Source organism: Rana temporaria, chromosome 12 (assembly GCF_905171775.1).
Source record: "Rana temporaria chromosome 12, aRanTem1.1, whole genome shotgun sequence".
Taxonomy (NCBI): Eukaryota; Metazoa; Chordata; class Amphibia; order Anura; family Ranidae; genus Rana; species Rana temporaria.
Window position 1 is genome coordinate 22451828 of NC_053500.1, and position 12618 is coordinate 22464445.

Sequence of the window (12618 nt, forward strand, 5' to 3'; positions counted from 1 at the left end):
AAAAAAAGCTACCTGACCTCCCCTGTACTCTAGTATGGTATTGTATTAGCCAACCTCTAGATTTAATGGACAGAGCTGTCTACTTCATGGCAGCCTTCATGTATCAGAGTTGGGCAGGAGATCTCAATTACCTGTGGCTTTGGGGAGGCCAAATGATATCTAAAGTCAATTGCATTTGATTTATTGGTTTTTGGTTGATTAATATATAAAATGTATATTTGTTTTGTTGTATCTAGGAGAAAAGGCAAAATAAGGTTAAATTAAAAGAAAAGGGAGACTTAAACAAGATTAGAAAAGGAGAGCCATGGTAAGATCGGTTTTACAAAAAAAAATTTTTGTAAATATGTTGACATTCATGAAAAAAAAAAAATTCCCCTCTTATTCAGTAGCGGGAAAAGCATGGAGAAAATAAATCTTTTTTTTTTTTTCTTGGCAGGGATGATATTTACAGCTTTCAATCTGTAGAAGGTGATAGCCATAGAATAGAGCTTGGGGTAAGTCAAGAAGGTAAAATCAAGGTACAGAATAATGTCTGAAAGTCCAACTCCAGGAATTACAAAAATACTACCCTTGCATTGCCCCCACCCCCCCTGCTGCAAGGGTTAACGCTAAGGGAGTGAGGAATAAGGTGTAAAACGTACTCTATTCTTCGCTTTCACAGGCTTCAGTGCTATGCTCTGCTTTGGCTGGTGGGTGGTCCCTTGCTGTCTTCGTGTTCATTGCATGGCTATGAGCTTTGTATTTTATGTGATGACATCTTTGTGCCACCAGAGCATATAGAATAGGCTTTGAGGTGACCGGTCGCACAGATTTTTTTTTTTAAATCCACTTTATTTTTATTTATTTTCTTATTTCATACATAAATATGCATATTCGGCATCCATTACATTTCAATTGACATACATTATACTGCTTTTTTACATTCTTATAAGATTACAATGTACGTCTCTATATTTTTATATCCCCCACCCCCTATCCTCTGCTCTCTACATAGAGAATCTATCCATTATCAGTTTTGGTGGTGCGACACTCGGATCTCTCATCCAGGAATACCAAATCTCCTCAAATTTACCCTCTGCTTTCCTTCGCTTGTAGGCCAGGTGTTCTCTACCCAGCAGGGCGTTGACATATGCAATCCATTGCTTCCCTGTGGGGACCCCCGGGGCCATCCAGTACCGTGCTATGAGTTTTCTTGCCAAATACAGCAGTCTTGTTATCATATAGTACTTTCCTTTTGTGTACTCTCCAGGGTCAATGGCCCCTAAAAAGTATACTAGGGGATCCAATGGGACTGGTACCTGTGCTACTTTAGTAATACACTGTGATACTTCCTCCCAGTACCTGTGAAGCTTTGGGCATCTCCAAATCAGGTGTATGAAATCCCCCTGCTGGGCTTTACACTTTGGGCACATAGGAGTGTCCCCTTTTCCCCATCTATGTAATTGTGGCGCTGTTCTGTATGCCCTGTGTAGGATAAAGAGTTGCGACAGTTTGTGCGACGCAGAGACAGATACCACCGGGACAGATTCAAGTGCCCTCTCCCACTGGTCTTCGTCTATCTCCCCAATGTCTTCCACCCACTTCCCGCGGCTTCTAAGGGAGGCATGGCTCTGAATTGTTACTAACAGTCCCTCGTATATTTTAGTTATCAGTCCTCTCCGAGCTTCTGCTTGCAAAACCGCCGTCATCAAAGGTGACGGTGAAATTACCACCAGTGATCGTGTTTGTTGTTGTTTCTGTAGAGCATGCCGGAGCTGGAGATACTGATAGAAGCCCCGTGGGGCTAATTGGTATTCTCTACATAGCTGTTCGTACGTTTTCAGTACCTCTCCCTTGTACAGCTGTGAAAAGAACCAAATTCCCCTCTTTTTCCAGGAAGTAAAGCCTACTAAGTCCTGTAGTTCTACATATCTAGGATTGTTCCATATTGGAGTGAATGGTAACACCCCGTCTGTCCCCAAGGTCTTCCGTAGTTCGCCCCATACCTTTCTGAGAAGGATTCCTGTGGATGCTGCCTGTGGCATACTGGGCACACCCATCTCAAGATGGGAGGCTGCCTTTAATGAGGGAGTAGTCCCAATTACCATATTTCTATTCGGATCCTCTCTTTCTTCCCGTCCCCATCCAGCCAGCTGTTGTATCTGAGAGGCTAAAAAGTACATTTTGGGGTGAGGTACCGCCAATCCCCCCCTATCCTTTCCATATTGCAAAGTGGTTAAACTAATCCTGGCTACCTTTTTTTTCCATATCAACTCCCGCATCTGGGTATCAATTCTTTTAAACCATTTATTCGATATCCACATTGGTGAATTATGGAGTACAGGAGTTGTGGAGCCCATACCATTTTGATTAGGTTAGCTCTCCCTACCACTGATAGGGGGAGTTTGCATCAGCTGTCACATTTCTCTCTTTGCTTTGCCAGTATTGGGCCCAGGTTCAGCTGAAGATATTCAGCCGTATCCGGGGAGACCACCACACCCAGATAGCAAAACCTGCTTGCTATAGTAATCTGCTCTGCTCCTACAGGTAACTGTTCCCTCAATGGATCTATAGGCATTAATATTGATTTGGACCAATTTATATTAAATCCAGAAAAGCTTCCAAATTCTCCTATTATCCTCATTGCTATTCGCAGCGACGCTGTCGTGTCACCTAAATATATAAGTATATCATCTGCATATAAGGACATTTTTTCTTCCCTCTGGCCCCTACAAAACCCGACCACCTCCGAAGTGTTTCTAAGCAGTATCGCCAACGGCTCGACTGCCAAGGCGAACAGCAGTGGAGACAACGGGCATCCCTGCCGGGTGCCTCTATGTAGCTCAAATGGGAGGGAAAGGTTATTATTAACTCGGAGTCTAGCTCTAGGTTTGGAGTAAAGCACCTTTACCCATGTTATAAACATATCACCCAATACAAACCTAGTTAATATTTCCAAGAGGTAGGGCCACTCCACACTATCGAACGCTTTAGTAGCATCCAGTGACAGAATAGCCCTACCCCCTGGATTATCCACCAGCACCTGTAAGTTCATATATAATCTTCTAATATTGTCGGCCGTTGAACGGTTAGGTATAAAACCAGATTGGTCGTTATGCACCAGCCTGTCTGTAACTTGCGATAACCTTTTGGCCAGAATTTTAGCTAGAAGTTTGACATCCGTATTTAATAACGAGATTGGTCGGTATGAATCTCGAGACAACTTATCTTTACCTGGTTTAGGAAGTAGTATGATTATAGCCTCCTGCATACTCCACTGCCTCAGATAGTGCTTCCAGCAGGGCCTGCAATATAACCTCTCCATATTGAGAATATACCTCCACTGGTAGTCCATCTGGACCTGGAGATTTGTGTTGCGCAGCCCCTTCCAGGGCTTCCTTCAGTTCTGCCAGTGTGATAGGGAGATTTAATATCTCCCTATCCTCCTCAGTCAGTTGGGGGATGGGGCAGCCCTGAAGAAAAGAAGCCATCTCCGCATCTACCATCTTAGTTCTGGAGGAATATAGCTCCCTGTAAAACTCATAGAAATCATCTAAGATATCAGAACTAAGGGTGTGCGTCTCCCCAGTCGCACAGATAAAGGAAGCCTGTTGGAGCAAGGAGTAAGGCAAGTATTACACCTTATTCAAATGCACTGTTTTTTTTGTAATACCCAAAGCTGGTCTTTTAATTTGACAGATTATTGTTGTTATGGAACAGTAAACAAATGAACAGTATGGAAACTGCTAACATAGGGATTTTTTTTTTTATTTAAGGTTTCATCAACCTTTCTACCAAAGCCAACAACCAGTGTATCAATGGCTAGCAATGAGTAAGCGTTTTCATTTTTAATTTCACCAGATCTTGTGTTAAGGATCTAAAATGTATTGTTTACTTTTAAGGCCTTTGAGCTTTTTGACAGGGGACAATCCTTAGTAAGAAACCCTATTCAGACCATCTGAAGATGAACTGCATGTCTTTCTAGGGCTAGTACACCATCAGCAAAATTCCATTTGAGCTGCACATTTTTTTACATTGTGTGCTTCCCCACAGTGCATGGGCCTTACCCATAGACTAAGTAGAACTGTGACCACTGCAGGCTGCTACTGGACTATAAGTAGTCTAGTTGTGTGATTCACTAGCTGAAATAAATAATGTGTGTGAGGATCACACAATAAAGTATACCGTATATACTCGAGTATAGGCCTAGTTTTTCAGCACATTTTTTTGTGCTGAAAATGCCCCCCTCGTCTTATACTCGAGTCATCTTTTTGCGCCTGATCTCCCAGACTTTAGGGACCCGGTACCGGCCAGCCGTAGGTCCCCTTGGCACACATGTAGCCCCACTCTTCCTCTACAAGTGTGCAAAGTTTGTTATTCGGGGGACCTACGGCCGGGAGCATCGATTTTTCAAAGCCGGGCACTGCTTCCATAGACTCCCATTTTAAAACGGTAATTTCTCTGGTGACTTTGGGGACCCAGTACCGGACGGTCGTAGGTCCTCTGGACCCAGAACTTGGCACACATGTAGCCCCATTTCTCCTCTACAAGTGTTTGTTGTCTGGGGGACTTACGGCCGGGGAGCACCGATTTTTTTAAAGCCGGGCAACCCTTCCATAGACTCCCATGTTAAACGTCAGTCATGGACTTAGTGATTCATGGGCACAATGAGGCATTCACATGGACACAGTGAGACACGGTGAGGACACCCTCGGCTTATACTCGAGTCAATAAATTTCCCCATTTTTTTTGTGGTAAAATTAGGTGCCTCGGCTTATATTTGGGTCAGCTATATACTCAAGTATATACAGTAATTATAAATATGTAAAACTCCTGTTTACTGTCTGAAACCAAAAAAAAGTAAATTAAAGTGTTTTTTTTTTTTCTTGTGGTGTGGTGACACTTAACTGCAACTTCTTTTTTTTTTTGCCTGCATGTAACTTCTCTTTCCCGCCACGTTAATTAAAGTTAAATCCTTTATACATACCCTAAATCCTGAAGTCTTCAGGCCATTTTTGTAATGTCACAGGTGCTTCCTCTTTTCCTCCAGCAGTGGCAGGAGGCAGTCCCTACTGCATATAATGAATTGTAAGTGCCTGTTTGTCCAGTGGTACAGTCAGCCCAGGCCAATATGTTGATGCAGCCCCAGTGGGTGTTGGCTTACAGGAAATGGGTTGGATGATACTTAGGCTCCTTTCACACATGCGGACCGTATGTCCGCTTTTTAATCCATCCGTTTACGGATAAAAAAGGGACATACATTAATCCCTATGAGATAGCGGGTGTCAGCGGATGAACATCCACTGACACGCGATTTCATCGGTGTCTGCAATGCTCCGATTCTGCAGACGGAGGAAAATCCTATTTTTCCATATGTCTGCAGAGCGGATCGGGTGAACACGGACAGACGGTCTGTGTTCATCCGATCCCCCCCCCACAGGGAAGAGCAGAGATCTGACAGGGCGGTCCCTGCACAGTGTGCAGGGACCGCCCTGTCATCTGTCGGCTCAGCGGGGATCAACAAAGCGAATCCCCGCTGAGCAAGCAGATACACATGTACGGATCCTCATGGAATCCGTGCATGTGAAAGGGGCCTTAGTGTCATTCAGCACAGAAGAGTACTGGTACTAGATCACAGAGAAGCATGTGAGTATCAAAAATAAGCATTTTATTTATTTTAAAATTAGCACTTTTTTTATATATATATAAAGCAGTATTTGGGATTTACCGACATAGCCACTAAGGTAAAGTTTGTCTCATCTGGTTTTAGTTTTTAGAACTTAGCTAAGATGCATGTTGGATTGATAAACATGTACTTTTGTGTTGTGCACTGTAAAGAATTAAAGAATTCACATATTTATGCAGAAATGTTGTTTTTGTTTAGGAGCACAGCTGAAAAGAAACAGAAAAGTACTACAGTGACTAAGAAAAAGGTAAATGTTGTGCCTGTTTTACTATTAAAGCAGGATGATATATTAATTAATTAAAGCACTGATGTGTTCATTAACAAAATCATTTGAATGCAATTGGTGTAAGTACCTGAACATGTCTTTATATCAGTCGCCTGTATTGCCTTGTACAGCATCATTGTAGGAAGGAGAACCAGCATCCAGGCTCTGCTACAGTCCAAAATACTGTCAGAGTGCTCTTATTACATCATTGTCCAATCATCAGGCTGGAGGTGTCTTGATGACCATGCTATTCTGCTACTGCCATGGAGGTTGTTCAGCTTGGCCTGAAAATAGTGTGCACGACATGAAATAGCCTTATTAATGTATCTGTGTAATTTAATGTATTTTTATAGCCCTTACCATTTATACAAAATAAATTTACAGTGAACATTTTCATGACCTGAAGGCATTTACAACTTAATGTCCTTACCTAAGAAATAATTGTACACATCCATTGTATAGCAAGTTTTGGGCGAAATCCATAAGAGCCACTGTTTTAACCACATGCCGACCGCCACACGCTGATTTACGCTGGCAGAATGGCACGGGCAGGAAAAAGGGCATACCCGTACGTCCCTTTGAAATTCCCGCCCGGAAGACCCGTGGGAGCGTGTCCACAGGTCATGTAAACTCGATGTTCTCGGTAGCCCGCGATTGTGGTGAAGAGAGGAAGAACAGGGTGATACAGTAATCAGTGGCTATTTTTAGCTCTGCTCTTTTTTTGTTTATAGCGCAAAAAATAAAAAACGTAGAGGTGATCAAATACCAACAAAAGAAAGCTCTATTTGTGGGGGAAAAAAAGGACGTAAATTTTGTTTGGATACAACGTTGCACGGCCGCGCATTTGTCAGCTAAAGCGACGCAGTGCCGAATCGCAAAAAAATGCTCTGGTCAGGAAGTCTGCAGATCCTTCCAGGGCTGAAGTGGTTAACGGTTATAAAATTTGGGAGTATCAAAACTGCCTATAACAGACAGATGCAAATATGGAAGAACTTACATAAACCGTATTAAATTTGTGTCCTTTGCTGGGACTGAACATAGCATCTTAGCGGGTTTAGACACAGATTGATATCCTTAGGTTCATCATAGCCATATATAAATATTTTATAATCCTAGAGCAACTTTACCTAAAAAATTCAAAACTAAAACTTGTTTTTCTTTTGCTAGGCCAAAAACCCACACAGACATCTGTTTAGTGACACTGATACTGACAGAGGAGGTGATGATACCAAAACAGATCATAGCTGGTTAAGGAACACTGCCAGCAAAAAGAAACCCAAGATTGTTGGCTACAGCAGACAAAAGCAAACCAAACCTCCAAAGCAGACTATGGAATGTGAGTGTATATGTGTGATATATATATATATATATATATATCTGTCATGTGTTCTGACCTTTCTTTTCCCACCAATAAATTCAAGCTGTCAGTGTTTGATTTCTTTGTTCACAGGCAGAACAGAGGAAATTCCTAAACAAAATAGGAAAAGGAAGGCATCTTCTAAGGTAATATTAAAAGGGGAGTTCCAGCTTATACTTGTTGTTAAAGTGCCAAAATGCTGTCTTAATATATGTGTTTATAGATATCTGAGGCATATGTGAGAGCTGGTGGACAACTGCCCTCACCTATCCATCAGAATGCATGTGCCTCCACTGTGGGGACACTCATAAGTTAGCATTGGGTACCACAGATACCAGGGTACCGTGGCAAAGCTCTGTATTTTACTAGGGGTGTCAAATACATGCGACCGAGATAATCGATGTGTAGCCCCGTCCCCGCCCCTCCCTGGAGAGTGCTCCGTACCCTTCTCTCGACAGACTGCAGCGGAGCCGAGTGACACATCCATCAATCACCTTCCCTCTACCCTCATCAGCCAATAGATAATGATCCCAGGCGGCGTCATAGTGACGTAATGCGGAAGTGAGGAGCCACGCTGTGTGCGCGTTGGCGGGGACAAGGAGCACTGGGGCTGGAGTTTGTGGTGGCTGGAGCTGTCCCTGCTGCTAAGAGTGGCGGCGGCGGCCGGCTTATGGAGCACGGAGCTCCGAGGAGGAGAGTGGAGCCATCAGTGCTGTTGGTCCCGCAAGGGTTCATGGCGGCCGCGGGGTATCCAGCCGAAGGTGTGATGGAGGAGGATGAGGCAGAGCCGGAGGAGAGCCAGAAGAGCGGTAGAGCCAGGTAAGGGGGCCGCTGGGAGGATACTGAGAGGACTGACATGGTAAGGGAGGTGCCAGTCTGTATGCAGAATGTAGATAGGGCAATAAAACCAAAAATGGTGTGCAGTGCTTTGCGGTGATGTACAAAAGTAGTGAAATATATATATATAAATCTGTGATTTGATTGAAATAAATCTTCTGTGTATTCAAAGTAATTCCAGTGCTGAGTGTGCTCTGCTGTGTTCAAACCATTCCTGATTTCTGGTGAATGATTTGAACACAGCAGAGCACACTCAGCACTGGAATTACTTTGAATACACAGAAGATTTCTTTCAATCAGATCAGATTTATATATAAATATATTTCAGGACTATATTTGTTCAAACCAATGGCCACCACATAGCCCTCACCCACCTCACCTCCATCCACAGGCTCCAACCTCCACCATGCAGCCCTGAACAATCTGAGGTCCCACCCATTCTTATCTCTAGACCAACCCCTCCATTCTTCAGTTCCTTTCACCCCCCAGACTCCATCTAATAATATTTCTGGACTCTTCCAGCCTTCCATTCCTATCCGCCATCATTTTTTCCTTATTCATGGATTCCTATTTCCCTATTTCTAGACACTTCCATCCTTTTAGTTCCACTTCCCATCTCCAGACTCCTCCATATTTCTAATCGTGATGCATCATGAATCGCTGACATGCTAATCGTAATCGAATCGAATCGTGAGGCCACCTAGTATTTACGCATGCATTTGCAAATGCGTGTGGACTAAACCCTTGAATACTGTACACACGATCGGATGTCTGATGGAATCTAATCCGATGGATTTTTTCGTCGGATATCCGATGAAGCTGACTTTCATCAGTCTTGCCTACACACAGTTAAAAATCTGACCGTGCCAAAACGCGGTGACGTAAAACACTACGACGTGCTGAAAAAAATGGAGTTCAATGCTTCCGAGCATGCGTCGACTTGATTCTGAGCATGCATGGAGTTTTGACCGATCGTTTTTTTTTCTATCGGTTTTTTATCCATAGGAAAATTTTTAAAAATGTTCTATTTTTTTTCACCAATGGAAAACAAACCGATGGTACCCCCACACAATCGGTTTGTCCGATGAAAACAGTCCATCGGTCTGTTTTCATCGGACAAACCGATCGTGTGTACAGGGCTTTAGACAGGTTTAATTGGTTGTCTGCAAGCTTGTCAGTAAGTAAGCTTGTTTTTGTTTTTTTCCATGGATTCATCCATGGCCCTGTTTATATGTCATGTTGCCTTCCAATGCTGCTTACTGTGATGGCCAGCTATAGATGGGGCAGTGGTGTATTTTTTGTATCACTGAGGAGGAATGAACTTTAGAACCCGTGACAAGAGTAAAGCTGGAACGTATGTCTGGTGCGTATGACATTGGCCAGTAGGCTGTTTTGGTGACCAGGTGGATCGCAGAATTTTTTAATCTTGTCTGAGCATTCCCAAAAGAGGGGGCAGAGAGCTGAAGTGACACTGCAGAGTTCAGTGAGGAGAGTTTTGAGAGCTAATTGGAGGGAAGGACCCCCCCCCCCCCCTTCACACAGCATTCAGGAACAGAGCTGGGGCTGTCACCCAGCTGGAGATCCCTCCCCTGTCACCTTTCTTCTGGTGTCAAGAAAACTCAGAAGTGATTTATGCTGATAGCAGAAGAACGAAGCAGCAGACAGAATTTACAAAAGTGTTCTTAATTGAGACAAGTGCACATTATAGCGGCATATGCATTGTTCATATTTAATGTCTGAGGTTTACAACCACTTTAAAAGCCTTGGTGATTAAAAAGATGTTTTATCAGCTCTGCTAACTGGTAAATTATACTAGTTAGGGTATGTTATTAAACTGCAGGTGTTTTTCTTTATTTACTTCAAGGAAACAATTCAGCAGAGTACTGACAAAGAAGTTGAACTACTGAACAAAGTTATGGAACACAAACGCCCTCAGAGAGGAGAGGCGGTAAAGAGGAAATGCTATAAAGAAGTATCCGATTCAGAATCTGAGGAACCCACACCACCTGATAGAAAGGAAACTCCCAGAGTTCAGGTACCAGTTAATAATAACTAAAAATAAGATGTTCCTCTGCTCAAATCCCAATTGTTTATATATATATATATATATATATATATATAAACAGGTGCTAAAGGAGTATGACTCACGTTAACACAAAAAATTCTGGAGCCATAGACCTTTTCTAGCAAACTGTGCACAAAAACAGGGCTTTTTAGTTCACATACATTGCAGCACATGTTTAGGCTGGCTAACTATGTCAAAGTAATCCCTCTCTGGCCAGTCCCTACTTTGCTCTACAAAATGCAAATTCTCCAGTGGGTATAGGGCCAATACGAGACAAATAGAAACAAGTTGTAGGAGAGCAGAGGTATATCTTGTTTTTGTTGCATTGCAGGTCATTGACCTCATCCTGAACCTCCTACAATCTGTGTCTATTTGTTCCATATGGGCACTTTATCCACTGGAGCATTTGTATTTTGTATTTTGCAGAGCAGTGAAGGGACTGGCCACAGAGGGATTACTTTGACGTACATGCTATGTATTTGAACAAAATATCCCTGTTTTCACGCAAAGTTTGCTAGAAAGGGTATATAGCAGTGTGCAGAGGGTTCATTCACAAATCGGAGTTACAATTAACTGACACAAATACACAGCCCGGCTGGCACCAACAACAATGCCACGTTCAAAGTCACTTAAATTCTCATTTCTTCGCCGTTCTTCCCAAGTCATCTTCACTAAGTCTAGATGCCTAAATGCATTGAGTTGCTGCCATGTGATTGGCTGATTAGCAATTTGTGTTACCAAGCATTTGAACAGGTGTACCTAATAAAGTGGCCAGTGAGAGTATAGTCCTTTTGTTTCACACAATGCCAGTCAGGAATTGTTAAAGCATTTTCATCAGCTTGGTCGAATCCAGTTTGGTGTGTGATTGGAAAACAATATCAATTAGTAAAGAGAACATTCACGTTTACAAATGCTGTCTTTGTTTCCTTATAGCTTTATAAAGGTTTTCATTTTGAAATTGCAACCACATCACCATCTAGTGGCTATATTGTAAACCTCATGTACAAATTTGTTGTTAACGTGGATGTAAACACTCTCCTATAACTAGTGAAGTGAACAGCCTCAGATGATACACAGGGATGAAACCAATCTCCCTACATAAGTTTTACATGTACAGTATATCTGCTGTCTTCAGCTTTCTATATTCTTTAAAAATCATTACATCATGTCATAATTTTTACTTCCTCATTCTTCAGTGTAGTCTTGGCTTACACTGTGTGACAGCTGATTGGAGGAAAGGCACACTCCTGTTTACTGTGTGATTCCTTGTGGCTGCGCTTTGTGAATGGTCCCGCAGCCTTCTTGGACCTATGATGTGTAGACTGAAAGTGGGGACTTGTACCTTTCAAAACCAAGTACCCGGACCCCCCAATAAATGCTCCAAATGTAGAAGAGGAGGGAGAGGGAGGAATGAAGCGGAACTTTCCCTTTAGGGTGAAGTGTATCCACACCTCAAAACTGTTTTTCCGTATATTTGAGTTCATACCTCACAGTAAGCAATTTTCTTAGTAAACCTAAAGGCATAACTTGTTTTTGGATAGAGTGGAAATGGTATTAGAACAATCTCCCCAATTGTGACACAGATGACAGAAAAATAACTTGAAAGGAGTTATTATTCTCCTGTGCTTTATCCAAAATGAGAAAAACTTTTTGCATTTAGGTATTCTTAAAACCAATATTTTTGTAATCTATTGCAAAGTTTGTTAGCTGAGAAGTCTGGCAGTAACTGCACTTCATGTTGCAGGCTGACAATTCAAAGCCGCTCTTTCACAATTAGCAGCAATGTTGCCAGTTTGCTATGCAAGCTCCTTCAGATAGCTATCGGGCTTCAAATCTGATAACGTGCCAGGCCCAATCATTACACTTAAATGCTATCACATGGGGGTATGCCATGACATTTTCACCCTATCTAATCTCCTACACCGTTTGATACATTGGGCCAGATTCTGAAAGGACTTACGACGGCGCAGCGCCATGTACGCCGTCGTAAGTCCTAATCCGACCCGTTGTATCTATGCGCCTGAATGAATGAATGAAAACTTATATAGCGCAACACATGCGAACTTAATCGCCTCTGGGCGATTCTTAGAATCAGTTACGCATAGATATCCATTAGATCCGACAGGCATAAGTCTCTTACGCCGTCGGATCTTAACTGCATTTTTTTGTTGACCGCTAGGTGGCGCGTCCGTCGAATTCCGCGTTGTGTATGCAAATTAGCTAGATGCGCAAATTCCTGAACGTACGCGCGGCCGACGCAGTAGGTTACGACATTTACGTTAGGCTTTTCCCGGTGTATAGTGCTTTGAGAATACAGCACTTGCCCGTCTAAGTTGCAGAGGCGTAACATAAATCGGATACGTTACGCCCGGGCAAAGATACGCCGCTGACTGAGAATCTGGGCCAAAGTTTTTAACAGACTGGGATGC

The 12618-nt window shown here is 42.8% G+C and overlaps 1 protein-coding gene across 1 annotated transcript in view; it reads left to right on the plus strand.

Moving 5' to 3' along the window:
* SYCP2 (synaptonemal complex protein 2) overlaps positions 1-12618 on the plus strand; it is a 121156-nt gene that overhangs the window by 70770 nt on the left and 37768 nt on the right. Inside the window, exons 26-32 of the mRNA XM_040330008.1 lie at positions 237-307; positions 437-494; positions 3756-3811; positions 5864-5912; positions 7098-7266; positions 7381-7433; positions 9989-10159. Coding sequence (XP_040185942.1) covers positions 237-307; positions 437-494; positions 3756-3811; positions 5864-5912; positions 7098-7266; positions 7381-7433; positions 9989-10159 — 627 coding nt within the window. The remainder of the gene's footprint in view (positions 1-236; positions 308-436; positions 495-3755; positions 3812-5863; positions 5913-7097; positions 7267-7380; positions 7434-9988; positions 10160-12618) is intronic.